Raw genomic sequence first — 15,312 nt, forward strand, 5'->3', positions numbered from 1 at the left:
TGCCGCCAAGGGCCTGCAGCTCTCCTCCCTGTACAGCCCACTCATTCTCACCTTTCTCCATGTTCCCTTCTGTCTCATCAAATGCTCTCGTACACGCTGAATGCTGTGAAATAGGAAAACCGACTAATGTAGCACGCTGCTGCTGTAAGTCAAGGTAAAAGCAATAATCACTCGTTGATGTTTTTAATTAAACCTAGACGCGTTAGAGAAGAATCCTTCCTCTTTAATATATTATAAATCTTCTAAATGTATCATTTTTACTTTTATTATTACAGTTACAATTAATATTGAGTTACTGAACATTAATGGTATCATCACTGCCTGTTCATTGCCCCTTGGTGAAACTGTATTGCCATTACATTCTTAACATTGACCTGCCAGGAGCCACCGACACACAGCTCGATTGTATAATGTGTGTGTGTATGTGAATGAATGGGAAAAGATTAAGGGGGGGGGGCATTTGGTCACTCTCAGCTGCTTGGGTCTGCATTTCTACTCCTCCAGCTATGGGTTGCTATAGAAACAGCTCTCTCAAAGGAAGTCTAGCCATCTTATTTCAGGTCTCAAAAACCAGGACCTCCCTCGCCGTTTCACGTCCAGCCGTGCTCGACCTCGAGGTCAGATGAGCCACCTGCTACCGTGTGCTTTTCAGAGGTCACACACAGCCAAATGAAAAACAGCCAGTTTACTATTAATGAGTAGAGGCTTGCTACTCATCACTGTTACAGAGCCAAGGACTCAATGCAATATAAAAGAACTTGTTTAGTTCGCTCATGTGTTAAAACAACACATTTAAGTGTTATCAAACAAATCCATAAAGCTATACAGATGCTGATAATCCTGGTACCTAGTACGTTTCATGCATGTTGATTAACAGACATACGATCAGCTACGATCCCTAGAGTAAGATTTTTATTAAAGAGATCTACTCATTTCCACCGCAGTTTTCATAATCCTGGTCAACACTAGGTGCAGCACTCACAGCTCCCCCGACTCTAAACTGCTCCCAAATAACCTGTGACATGTTTTAGTTTTACACAAGACTTCATATTTCTGTTGCCCAGGGGTGTCGTCTGGCAAACAGCTAATAGGAGCATAATTGTATATGTATATGCCTTGGTGCCACCCTTCCAGTTCATCTCCACCTTTTTCGTTTTTGCTCACTTTCCTCTCTTTGAGACAAATTTCTTCTAACATGTAAAGAGTTGGTTTGAACAGTGGGTGAATGGGGCTTCTGTATTTGATATTACTAATGTCACGTAGAGCCAAGAGTAGAAAAATACAGTGTGAAATGGAGCATTTAGAGGAGTATATGCGTATATAAACTGACCTTCTTATTTAACGTGTTGGCCATGCTTAATATAAACATCCAACATGTCCAACAGAACACATAAGATAGAAAATGAGGAGATATAATGATTGGTTTCTTTTAAGGGACCTTTGCTGTAACCGTCTCGGTCACTGTCTGCACTTAATGAGCTCACAGTTATTTCTATTTGCAACATTTCAGCCAGACAGACCTTATCACGCATGAATTTTTCATGACACAGGGAATCGCTTCTGACACCAGTGTTCAGGCTCTGAGTATACATCCTCTCTGGAGAAGGATGTAATGAACATGGAACACCTCCCCCTCTGTAAGCTCCCAGCATGTGTGTTTTTTTCTAATTAAATCTCTGCGGGGTTTCAGAAAGACCGCATTTTTTTGTTCTGTACCCCGTGTTCCCACCAGATTCCCGTTTGGAGGTACAAATATGGCACATGGGTATCGCTCTTGCCCACGTGAAAGGTTTAATAACGTGTATCTTGCAAGATTTTTTGGAAAATAGCTCAAATTATGTAAAAAAAAAAAAGACAAAAGAAAAACAAAAGTACGTATAACATTCAAATAATCTACACAAACGTTATATAAGAGAGAGCGTGCGTCCCTGTGATCGATCTACTCCACACACTGCTTCCCATCACACACCTGTGGGATGAAAGTGACCATACTTTCAAACAGCTCTGTTTTACATAAAGTCTATTACCCACCAAAACCCCACATTAAACCTGCCTGTGCAGGAGGCTGGCTCCTGTTTGGGCCACACATTTTCATCCTCAGTGTCCACTTTCTTCACGCTCCTTTGCTGTTTTGGCTCAATAAAACAAAAACATTTGATAAGACTTGTCTAGAGATCAGCTTTACGCTCACTGAGAGCAACAAATAAATAAAATAAACGTGAATGTACAAAGCGCTGCTGTTCAGATGACGCATAAGAAGCTTTTCTTTTTAAAGCAGTGTGAGCTCTGAACTAGTGTGGACATGGGTTAAAGGGGATGCGAGAACAGAAGCAGAATTTCACCACTTCCTCTTCCCGTCTCCATTAACAGCATCATTATACTCCTTATGCTTCTATGGCAACATTTTCCACCAGTGATTTAGTGGGCCAACGTAATCTATAACAGTATATTATGATGGGTTGTTTTATACTACAAATTAATTCTGCAACAAAATAATTTTTTAATAAAAAAACAATTAAAAAGTAGAAAATAGTGAGTGCAAGAAGTACATCTTTTATATACAGTTTATCATCAAACCCTTTCCTTTAGTTGCAGTCTGAATTATTTCACTGTTAGTTAAATAAAATCGTGTTTTTCACAGGTTGAATTTACCTTTAATTTGACTCAAACTCATAAATCATACATAACAGGTAATAATAATAATGAGAAACACTGAAGAAAGGAATCGTAATGATAACAAAAAGTAGACAGCTCTTATTGGGAATTGTAATTTAACGCCAGAAATCATTATGCCTCTTCTTACAGCAGGTCTCACTTTCTACTTTAAAAAGACGATACGTCATTTTGAAATGAAACCTCTCGAGTACATAGAAGGAGATGGCAGCACCGCACGGTTTAAGCGAACAAGGAAGGGAAACGCAGTAAGCCAGTCAACTCGTTATCAGTCAGCCCTAAAACGGCCCTTTAATTAAAAGCAGGAGGTAATGAACGCGCTCGGGAGTCTGATTAGCAGCTAATGCCCCTTGCTGGGAGCTGATGGGCTTCCCCGTCTGCCCTTTTAAAGCCAGACTGAATGGCACAATACTGTGTGTGTAGTGACTCACCAGAAGAAGCCATCAACCGCAGCAGTACACCTCTGGATTAAAAACTGTAACGCCTCGGGATTTACAGACTTATAAAGTGGCTTGGAAGTGTAAGTGTTGAATATGTTTTACATTAGGAGGGCTCTTTTTTTTTGAACTTCTTCTCACTATCCTCTCTGAGGATGAATCACCTCAGTGGTTGGCATAATAATAAGCCAGTCAGCTACTAACACCCTCAGCAAGCCAGTAGGGAATAATAATAATAATGATAACAATAACTAGATAGATAGATAACGTCAGTGCTAAGATGAAGCTCAAAGTGTAATTAAAACTGTAAGTGCAAACAGGTAATTACATCAATACAAACGGCTAAAATTGTTAGCTAGATGCATTTAACAGAAATGAGCATGCTAACAACGTCACATTCTACCACCGGATGTAGCACGAATTCAAACAAACACAAGTTTCTTCGTATGAAAACATGACAGCGTGAACATGTCATTACTAACCAGTTGACTGTGTAGCAAGAATAGGCCAGCGTGCTCTGCTAGAGCACCACTGTGTGGAAAACGAGGACTGTCAGTTACCGATTACTGTACTTTATTTGGATTGCGGTGTTATATTTTGTGCGTAATCTATTTGTGATGATAACTTTGGGGGATATTATGCTGCCTTTGCTAGAGCAGCTAAAGTAATATTTAACTAATGCAACACTTAGTTGATTATTGCAAGTTAATTTAGGGACTAGACAGCAGCTTGTCCATGAGTTAGGTAGCTAAGAAGTATTAATTTAGCTGATTTAATATTTCACCACAAATATTAACTTCAAATTAATAATCACAGTTTTCATTGTGGTGCATAACGACACATCGTGTTGCTGTTCTTAGGAACAAAATCCTTTCCATCAATATCCTCTGCACACAGTGCAAAGTGTATGCTTGCAGACAGGGTCACTCTCTGTCAAGTGAAGGCTGTCTGCGCTCTGTTTTATTCCAAAGCTGAAGTCTGCCGACGCAGTAAGAGCTGCTGAGAACTGTTCTCTCAGATTTTCCGAGACACAGTAAAGGTATGAATAAAAAAAACAAAAAACAGTACGCATATTTTAAATGAGCTTAAAGGCAGCAAGTAAAGTTAGATAAAAGCAAGTGGAACAATCCACAAGAACAGTATTATTTCCAGAGTAAGATCATTAATCGGTTAGGTTGGGCTTATTATTTAATCCTCCACATCTTTATCACACTGCCTCCTACACGAGGACAGTTCTCTTTGTAGCATCTATTATTATCCCATCGAGTTCAGACATCTATAGAGTCAGTTGGATCTGGAGCAACCCACTCAGAAGCATACGTGGTGTCAGCTGAAAGCTCATCAAGGCCTGGGTACTAATCCAGCCATCCATGTCGAGCCAAACAATGTTCAAATCTCCCCAAAGTCTCCAAGCCATTTTTGTCTAGGATACAGTAATCCCTTGGTCTCTGTGCTGCAGAGTGAGCATGCATTTGAATATATTAAAACCTCCACCAAGGAGGTGATAAGCTGAATTTGAGCTCCTAAACCAGACTGCTATTAAGTTTCCTGTGAAAGTTTCACCCAAGGTTGTTCAAAGAGTTTCACTGCAGAGCTCTCAGAGGGCTGACAATGGGTTATCCTTGGTGCATTGGGCTTCTCTGGCATGCTTAGTGAAGTCTGTCCCTGTCATCTTCACAGGGAGGACATACATATCTAACTTTGTGCCCATTTGTAACTGTTAAAAAGGTGGAATCTGGAGGTGTATAGACACAGTGACTGCAAGCAGTGAATGTAGATCATAAACATGTGCAAAGAAAAACATAAAGGCACATATAAGTAACAATATAAATGAATTTAAGTTTAATATAAGAGCATTTAAAGATGATGTTACCTTCCAGAAGTTGTCCACCTTGCCATAGACTAGTGACTGATTCTGTCTCTTAACGTCATCGATGTGCTTGATGTCACTGGCGTTGAGGTGCTGCTCCACAACAAAGCCCAGGAAACTGTTGTCTGGGGTGTGAGCTGCGACAGAACGGGGGAAAGAATATGTGAGCAATTCTACAGAATTGGTGTCATTTGTACCTGACAAAGGTCAGCTTTGCATTTACGTGTAAAGCTTTTTTGGTGCCATGTGACATCTATCTTTGTCAGCACACCACGTGGCATCGTTCAACATTAACCATGAGACTTCATTGTTAACTGTCCTGAAAACCTGAGACTGACTGACTGAAAGACCACGTGCACCTAACAATAACTAAACAATAAATTTTATTTAGAAGACTCTGATGATGTCACTGCATCAGGGCTTGAATATGAAAAACAAACAAACAAACAAACAAACAAGGAGGACGATAAATGTTTTAATTTCTCTAAAAATAAAACACACTTAAATTGATCAGAGGTGAGCTCTGCCGGGAGAGAGACCAGCGAACACTGCATCCTGGTTCCTTTCATTCCACTTCTACTCAGCGTTGAGTGCGGAGCCTGAAGCTGGCAGCGTTTTACCTCACTAGCATCTGCCTTGTAAAACAAGTGTGAAGACAAGGGTTTGGAGCGCGGACAGGAAAGGCTCAGTCAGGAATTAAATGGCCTAATAACATCATTTAAAACGAAATAACGGAGCACTACAAAGCAGCCCGTGCCTTCACCTCTGGAAGCGAACGGAGCGAGGTTGTGTTGGGGAGGCGGTTGGCTGTGCATTTGTGGTTTGAGCTGGAGCTCCGGGGAGCCACTGCGGTCAGAGCTTGTTCTTACCGCAAGCTTATTACTACAAAGGCAAACTGAGGTCAGTCAGTCAGGGGAGACGGAATGAGCTTCAGGGCAGTAAATAAGGGAAAGATTGAGAGAGGAATTCAACTACCTGCCAGCACTTAAACAACTCAAGTTCAAGCGCTGCAATTAAACTGTGGATTAATAATACTTTATGTAACATGAAGGAATATATTGTGACTTTTGACACGTGATGGCAGGAATACAGAAAGCATGACTTTTCTCAGTTCTACAAGTAAAACTGACGTGTTCTTTGTCATGGTGATGGGTGGATTGGTACAGCATCCCGCTTAAGAAAGAGACAGTGTTTGCTTTTGCCATCTCACCGGGCAGGTCACATATTGGCTCACGCTTAATACGTTTAGGCAAACAAAAAAAAGAAAAGGGAATGGCTATGCAGAGTAAAGCAACAGTCCACGCAACTCCTGAACGATGGCAAAAATATGCAGTCACATCCTTTTCTGCAATGACTTGAAAAGGGCGCAAGGAGACAGCAGTTGTTACGGTCTGCCTGAACATAAAGCAAATACAGATTTCAAAGTTTCCATGACTGTGCTGAAATATTTCATTTGGGACAGTCATCACACGCGCCTCACCCGTTACACGTCAAACTCTTCACTTTGGGGAGATGCACAGATAAGCAGCTTATTCTTTGGGCAAAGTGCTGCTTGGCGAGGGTAGAACACTATCATGCGATTTCAATTCCTGTCTATTACAGTCAAAACTATTGCTCTTCACTTCCTAACATGAAAACACAAAGGAACCTTTGACCCAACATTACAGGTGATTCACTTTGTGTGAGGAGTGTGGGAGAGTGCAATAACGTGGGAGTAGCTGTTGTGGAGATATTGCCACGTCTGTACGAGGTGTCAGTGTGGGAAGGAGTCAAGCGCCACTCCCACAATACACAGTGTAAGGTCAACATAAAATTGCTGATAAGCACCGATCTCTTTAAGCATGAGAGCCCTTCCCTGTGACATTTAAAGGAAATTTGACAATAGATGGAAACTGCCACATCCCAAAGACTTAAAATTCAGGATTTCACATCCTGTTACTTCAGTTGTGACCTTTTTGTGTGTTCATTTGTGAGTCAGTCAACATTATCTGTGGATTATCCCTTTAATCTCTTTTACTCAGCTAACTGTCGTCTGTGGGAGGGAAAGAATCAGAGAATAAAATGTATATTTTTGATCATCGTTACTGTGTTACGGTCATTGTACTGCTCCTTGTTTATTGGTGTAATCCTTTAATCCTTTGCATTTATGTTTCCTGAGTCCCTTCCTTTTTAATGTCCTCCTATATTTATGGGCTCAAAATGTGGTCATAAATATTTTGTACTTGTAAATCAGTTTTGTATGTGTAAAAAGAATTTGTGTGTGTGTAAAAAAGATTTGTATGTGTAAAAAGAATTTGTATGTGTGTAAAAAAGATTTGTGTGTGGACTGTGTGGACAGTTTGAAGCTGGAGGATCTCTGTGTAAATGATAGAAGCTAGGTCCCGTAACTTTCAGCAGTTGTTGAACGGATAACGTTGTGTTATATCAGTGGTTAGAAATACCATTATTACTTTAGGATTAGTTTAACACAAAGTCAGGGCTGACCCGGGACCATGGCTGTGAGTCACAGTGGGCAGCATAAAAGTCCTTTCACATCGGACGCAGGATGTGCTGCTAATGCTAACTAAAAGCAAAGGATCCAGAATTTGTTGCGCTGGCTGCTGAGCTCTGTGGGTTTTTGCAGCAGCTCTACCTGTACTAGATGCACCTGCTGCTTGTCTTTTCTATCTCTGACTTTATGTCCTCTACAAGAGTTTCTGGGTTTTTTTTGCTAGTTCTTCAAATGTTCAATAAAAACATGTATGCTAATTCATAACAAAGAAAGCTTTGTAATGAAGACATGAAGACCCCCCGCGGTCCGCAGTGCTGTTGAAAAGCCTGTGGAAGTCCCTGTATTAAACACGTAGACCTGTGACACACCACCAACCTCGGACGACCACAGACTGTTTTCCTTCGTGGTGATGAAGGAAAACGCTGGGTTGGCATGTAAAAGGGCATTTATTCCCTTCAAAGACCTGCAGTTCAAAAAAAGCGCCCCTCGACAGCCAAACCCATCTGTTCTCTGATTGGATTGTTACATTTGTGATTGACATGACCATTGAACAATCAGATGAAAGGAAGAAAAATAGGGTCAAAATTCGTACAAAATTTGGCATTAGTAACTTGCAGTCCACACACAAATCTTTTTTACACATACAAATCCTGATTTACAAGTACAAAATATTTATGACCACATTTTGAGCCCATATACAGGGTGGGCCATTTATATGGATACACCGTAATAACATGGGAATGGTTGGTGATATTAAAGTCCTGTTTGTGGCACATTAGTATATGTGAGGGGGTAAACTCCTGAAGGTGGGTGGTGACCATGGTGGCCATTTAGAAGTCGGCCATCTTGGATACAACTTTTGTTTTTTCAATAAGAAGAGGGCCATGTGACACATCAAACTTATTGGTAATGTCACAAGAAAAACAATGGTGTGCTTGGTTTCAATGTAACTTTATTCTGTCATGAGTTATTTACAAGTTTCTCTTTGTTCACAGCCATTGACATGTCGAAGAGGTTAACACGTGAGGAGCGGATCGAAATTGTGTTGATATCTGGTGAACGCAGTAACCGGGTCATTGCAGCAGATTTCAGTGCAAGACACCCTACGAGACCACCCATCTCCCATGCTACAGTTAGCAAACTGCTTGCTAAGTTTCGTGAAACTGGTTCAGTGTTGGATTTGCCAAAATGCGGACGCAAGAAAACTGTCAGTAATGAAGAAACATCAGTGGCTGTCCTAGCTTCATTCAGCAAGAGCCCACAGCGTAGCACTCGCCGCATGTCATTGGAGAGTGGCATTAGTCAAACATCCCTTCGGCGGATATTAGCTACTCACAAATGGCACCCTTACAAACTCCAGCTACTGCAGCATCTCAACGAGGATGACCCAGATCGGCGCACAGAATTTGCAGAATGGGCAAAACAAAAATTGGAACAGGACCCTCAGTTCACGCTGAAGATTTTGTTCAGTGATGAGGCAAACTTTTATGTGAATGGTGAAGTTAACAAACAAAACCACCGCTATTGGTCTGACACTGACCCACATTGGATGGATCCCTCCAAGACTGTTGGAACAACAAAAGTGATGGTTTGGTGTGGTATGTGGGGTACAACGATAGTGGGTCCATTCTTCATCAATGGAAACCTCAAGGCCACTGGATATTTGAAATCGCTACATGATGATGCGTTTCCCTCTTTATGCACTGAAGCTGGCACGTTCCCTGAGTTTTTCCAGCAAGATGGTGCACCGCCACATTATGGGTGCCAGGTCCGAGCATTCCTAGATGAACAGTTTCCTGGAAAGTGGATTGGTTGTCGTGGGCCAGTTGAATGGCTCGCAAGGTCTCCCGATCTGACCCCCTTAGACTTTTATCTTTGGGCTCATCTGAAGGCAATTGTCTATGGTGTGAAGATACGAGATGTGCAGCACCTGAAACTACGGATGCTGGATGCCTGTGCGGGCATTTCTCCTGCGGTGTTGCTATCAGTGTGTGAAGAGTGGGAGAAGAAGGTTGCATTGACAATCCAACACAATGGGCAGCACATTGAACACATTTTATAAGTGATCAGAAACGTGTAAATAACTCATGAAAGAATAAAGTTACGTTGAAACCAAGCACACCATTGTTTTTCTTGTGACATTACCAATAAGTTTGATGTGTCACATGGCCCTCTTCCTATTGAAAAAACAAAAGTTGTATCCAAGATGGCCGACTTCTAAATGGTCACCACCCATCTTGAGGAGTTTACCCCCTCACATATACTAATGTGCCACAAACAGGACTTTAATATCACCAACCATTCCCATGTTATTACGGTGTATCCATATAAATGGCCCACCCTGTATAGTCCCTCCAATCCTTCTTTTACTTTACTTCCTACTTTTTTTTGCAAGTCAGCTGCTCACTCTCTCTGTTTATACTTCCCTCCTTTGTGTTTTTCCTGCCCTCAGTAATGTTTTGACTAAATTTACATGTGCCTTACTATCCATGTCCCTGGAGTGTTTAATTCAACTGATTTGCCACTTAACTCACGTCTTTTCACTCTGTTTGTTTATACACTCGCTCCCCTTATCCCCAACTGGTCGTGGCAGACCTCCTTGAGCCTCATATTGTTAAAATGGAGTTTTTCCTTCCCACTGTCACCAAGTGCTTGCTAATAGAGGATTGACTTGATTCCCAAGGTTTTCTTTGTCCTATTGTAGGGCCTTTACCCTACAATACAAAGGGCCTTGAGTGACTGTTGTTGTGATTTTGCACAATATAAATTAAATTAAATTGAAAGTATATTTAGTCGGGCTGTGATCTGGTGTCCTGTTGGCTGCTGAACATCTTCTCTGTATTTGGAGCTACTTTACAAACATTGTTACCGTCGTGACAGTAAAAGATTTTTTGAGAAAGCAGAAACATATATTTAAAGTCATTGACAGCTGTTAGTGTAGAAAGGATAACAAAGCTTGGTAAAAGCTAGATTGGAGAAAACCTTGGAGCAGAGGTCAGTCTTCATAATTACTCCAAGAGCTGATTGACGACAAATCTCATATTTAACATTATATTTAAATACGTATTTTAATATAATGTGTTACACCCCGGCCTAGGCAACCGGGGTGCAACGTAGCAAAGCAAAGATAAGGAAAATAAAACTACGAAGAAAAACACTAAGGCACTCCACCAAAATCCCAAAAAGTGTCTCAAAACGAATTTATTTACATCAAAACACAAAACGTCAAACTATTTACAACGGGGGGGGGATCGCGACCATGACATACAGAAACACAGGGCTTAAATACATAGAAGGAGCAATTAGGGAATGGACCACAGGAGGGAAACACAGCTGGGGCAAATTAGAACTGACGAGACAGGGAAAATGTAAACTGAAAAGACTAAGATAACACAGACTTTCAAAGTAAAACAGGAAACACATAACAGTCACGCCAAAAACAACACACTGACAACACCGAAACGTAACAGTTCCCCCTACCCAAAAATCAAACATGTAACCCCAAGTGAAAAGTTTGATTCAGACAAACGAAGGCTGAAGACGAAGGCAGACGAAGCTGATGGAGGCTGGAGCGGTCCCACTGACCCTCCAGCAGACGACGAAGGCTGGAGCGGTCCCTCGGACCCTCCAGCGAAGGCGGATGAAGGCTGGAGCGGTCCCACGGACCCTCCAGCGACGACAAAGGCTGGGGCGGTCCCACGGACCCTCCCCCCAGCGAAGGCGGATGAAGGCAGACGAAGCTGATGGAGGCTGGAGCGGTCCCACGGACCCTCCAGCAGACGACGAAGGCTGGTGCGGTCCCCCGGACCCTCCAGCAGAGGCGGATGAAGGCTGGAGCGGTCCCTCGGACGCTCCAGCGAAGGCGGATGAGCAGCCCACCAGCTGCACACACGGACACGCAGCCCACCAGCTGCACACACGGACACGCAGCCCACCAGCTGCACACACGGACACGCAGCCCACCAGCTGCAGAAGGCTGGAGCGGTCCCTCGGATCCTCCAGCGAAGGCGGATGAAGGCTGGAGCGGTCCCTCGGATCCTCCAGCGAAGACAGACGGAGGCTGAAGCGGTCCTCGGACCCTCCAGCGAAGACAAACGAAGGCTGGAGCGGTGCCTCGGACCCTCCAGCGAAGACAAACGAAGGCTGAAGCGGAGCCTCGGACCCTCCAGCGAAGGCAGACAAAGGCTGGAGCGGTGCCTCGGACCCTCCAGCGAAGACAAACGAAGGCTGAAGCGGTCCCTCCAACGGACCCTCCAGCGAAGACGGACGAAGCTGATGAAGGCTGGAGCGGTTCCCGGGCCCTCCAGCGAAGACAGACGGAGGCTGAAGCGGTCCCTCCCTCGGACCCTCCAGCAACGGCGAACGGCTGAAGCGGCCCCCGGGCCCTCCAGCGATCCCGGACGAGCCCCCATATGTTACACCCCGGCCTAGGCAACCGGGGTGCAACGTAGCAAAGCAAAGATAAGGAAAATAAAACTACGAAGAAAAACACTAAGGCACTCCACCAAAATCCCAAAAAGTGTCTCAAAACGAATTTATTTACATCAAAACACAAAACGTCAAACTATTTACAACGGGGGGGGGGATCGCGACCATGACATACAGAAACACAGGGCTTAAATACATAGAAGGAGCAATTAGGGAATGGACCACAGGAGGGAAACACAGCTGGGGCAAATTAGAACTGACGAGACAGGGAAAATGTAAACTGAAAAGACTAAGATAACACAGACTTTCAAAGTAAAACAGGAAACACATAACAGTCACGCCAAAAACAACACACTGACAACACCGAAACGTAACAAATGTATTTTTACATAGTCAGATCCAAAAAGATGCCCACTCAGATGATAACAAGAGACTATGGTGGTTTTCTAATGCCAAAGAGGCGGAGGTGTCCTGAGAACTTGGAGGAGACTGAACTAACACTCTTCCATCAAACTGTGTAAACAGGACAGGCTATTAATTAGTGTTCAGCCTTCTTGATGCACTTGGTAACAGATGCTTCTTGTCCCACAAGGGCTGCTACTCAAAATGTCACTCAACTTGCCACAGCATCATTCGCTATTAGCTAACAAACAGCCTGGGAGGACAGCGCTGTCGGAGAAGCACTTGCTCTGAGCGCCAGAGGTGAGGGAGCAAATTTGCTTTCTAAGGAAGCCTAGACTTACTCTGTTAGATTAGCAGTCAATATAGGACTCTGAGGAGAAAGATATCTTTCTGGGATATTTATTGCCTAAAGAAGCAGTAAGATCTCAGTAAATTCTGACTATTCGTCATCGTACAATGGCTCCTGCACAAAAAATATCAGACAAATGTAATCCCAAATTATAAACTAGGGATTGTGTGATTAGTGTTGGCCCAACAAGAAACTTTTATTCTGCTGGCCAGACAGAACTGCAAAAATGCAACATCAGCGCTTAAATCTCAGACGCTTTGAAAAACCTACATCAAAGACTTCAGGGTCTTACAGCATCTCTGAATGGCCCTGAAGGGGGAAAATAAACAAGCTACATCTGCAAGTTTGAGATTTTAAATCTCGAGTAGAGTTTGGATCTTTTTGAATTCAGTGAGGAAAACTGAAAGGGTCCCTAACAGCCTTTCTTTCTCAGCATATTCTATTTAGTGTGATTGAATGGAAGGATAACATTAGGAAACCATTAGTATAAATTGATACAGCAGGTCTGCAAAGTAAATCTCTGCTTCTTAGTTAGGTGTTCTTTAACTACCAACCACTTACAGTATAGGCAGAACAGAACGAAATAGCCATATTTGCGTTTCTCGGCAGCATTCCTATATTGTCTGAAGCTTCTCCTCCACTGATATTATAGAAATCCACTACAATCAATCTAAATGATCATCTGTAAAGGTTTCAAATGAAGCAGGGTAAGAACACACTGTGAGGCGCTGAATTACATCAAAATAACACCCTCAGTGTCCCCTTCACTGCGAGCATTGCTAAACAGAAACAGGCACACGGATTCTACTTGTCAGGAATTACATTTTCTTGTCAGGGACAAACATTTCAAAGTAATGCAAATTTCGTTGTACATGTCTAATGACAATAAAGGTCTATTCTATTCTGTTCTATCCAAATCTATTTTGACATAGCGACGTGGTGTGATAAAGTATTTAGCCCTCTTCCTGGTTTGTTATTGTTTTATTTTACCAAACAAATTGTAATTTTACACAAAGACAACCTGAGTAATTCCAATCATGCTGTTTTTAAATGATTTTTTCATTAATTAGGGAAAAAAATTGTCCAAATCTACCTGGCCCTGTGTGGAAAAGTAATTGTCCCCTAACCCTAATAACTGGTTGTGCCACCCTTGGTAGCAAAAACTGCAATCAAGTGTTTTTATGATAACTGGTGATGAGTCTTTCACATCTTATTTGCAGAATTGTTTTAATTTAGCATGAATTGCCTGTTAAAGGTCGTGCCAAGTCCAGGCTTTGATTAGTCCACTTTAAAACCTTCATTTTGGTGTTTTTTGGGCAATTCAGATGTGGATGCCTGGTGTGTTTCACATCATCGTCCTGCGTAACCCAAGTGCTCTTAAATTTTCAGACGGTGAACTGAAGGCCGGACACATTGTAAGTGGTCCAGGTGGTAAAACAGCTAAGCAGGCCCAGACAATCACACTACCACCACCATGATGGTATGATGTTCTATTTATGAAATCCTGGGTTAGTTTTACACCAGATGTAACGGGACACAAAAAGTTCAGCTTTTGTCACTGAATGTTTTTTTTCTGATGTGCTTCCCCTCATAAACAGGACGATTTGATTCATTTACTGCACAGCCACTATGGCCTAACCGCTGATTAGAGGAGTCCAGCTATGAAGCTGAGAGTTTTTCCTCTCATCATCTTGGTATTTTGAAAATGAATGTAATGAGCAAGGAGTGGCTTTGACTGATAAACTGCACGTCATCAGCTAACGGCTTGTGATTGACAAGTTGTTAGCCAATGAGCCAATCAGCTAACCCCGGATAATCCTCCCTTCTGATACTGACTGACTGGAAAAGCAGGTGCGCTGGTTTGACCGAGGGCTCTCGTTTCATTGTTGTAAACAGATGCTCTTGTACTTTTGATGCCATGTAAAGTAGGCGTGCTGAGAGGGAAAGTCAGAGAGCAAACAATAGATTAAAAGAAATACTTAAGACAACATGTGTGGCAGCGCCATTATCAATCAAAGCTCTCAGGGCACTCCCGGCCAAGCAGACATCAGGGTCAATTACGTAGTTGGCAGAGGTTCAGAGATAAATGCTATCATCTGCTACATTTGACCTCTGACCAGTATTAATCATGATTTCCATGAAGGATTAAACATTCGGTAGCAGAGCAACACAAAGGAAACTGGGCATGAACATACGGTGGATAAGAACCTATTATAGTGAATGCAAATCTGAGGGATCACCACAACACAGGAATAGATGAACCTCGCTGCATCTGAAGGCTTTCTTTTTGCTTTGTTAAGCAAGAACAAGAAATGTGCTCAACAATGCAAATTACTTATCCTTGCAATGTTTAACCAATTAATAAAATCCCCAGTAGCGTCAGCAATGTTAAGTGATTTAAGCCCAGAAAAAAAGAGATCTAAAGCCTGGCTATACTCAATCTATCTGCAGTCACTTCAGGCCTATGTAACTTACAAAAATGTGGATTTCTAAGCTGATGAATCCATGAATAAATTACACGTGAAAGACACTAATCCTGCAAACATGAATTCAGATAAGTTGTATTGCCACTTTTTCCTCTCACTGCACTTAAACATGACACTCCTTTTGGCTACATTTTCCACTGCAGAGCTGGGAATACGTCATGGGGGGACACACCTGT

The 15,312-nt window shown here is 42.5% G+C and overlaps 1 protein-coding gene across 1 annotated transcript in view; it reads right to left on the reverse strand.

Annotated features, from left to right (window-relative positions):
- Window positions 1-15,312, reverse strand: part of mgat5 (alpha-1,6-mannosylglycoprotein 6-beta-N-acetylglucosaminyltransferase) — an 87,397-nt gene that overhangs the window by 21,111 nt on the left and 50,974 nt on the right. Inside the window, exon 10 of the mRNA XM_085449604.1 lies at window positions 4,984-5,117. Within this exon, the coding sequence (XP_085305730.1) occupies window positions 4,984-5,117 (134 nt within the window). The remainder of the gene's footprint in view (window positions 1-4,983; window positions 5,118-15,312) is intronic.

Source organism: Copadichromis virginalis, linkage group LG23, assembly GCF_057382275.1.
Source record: "Copadichromis virginalis isolate Kocher_CV1m ecotype Utaka linkage group LG23, C_Virginalis_male_GT1.1, whole genome shotgun sequence".
Lineage (NCBI taxonomy): Eukaryota > Metazoa > Chordata > Actinopteri > Cichliformes > Cichlidae > Copadichromis > Copadichromis virginalis.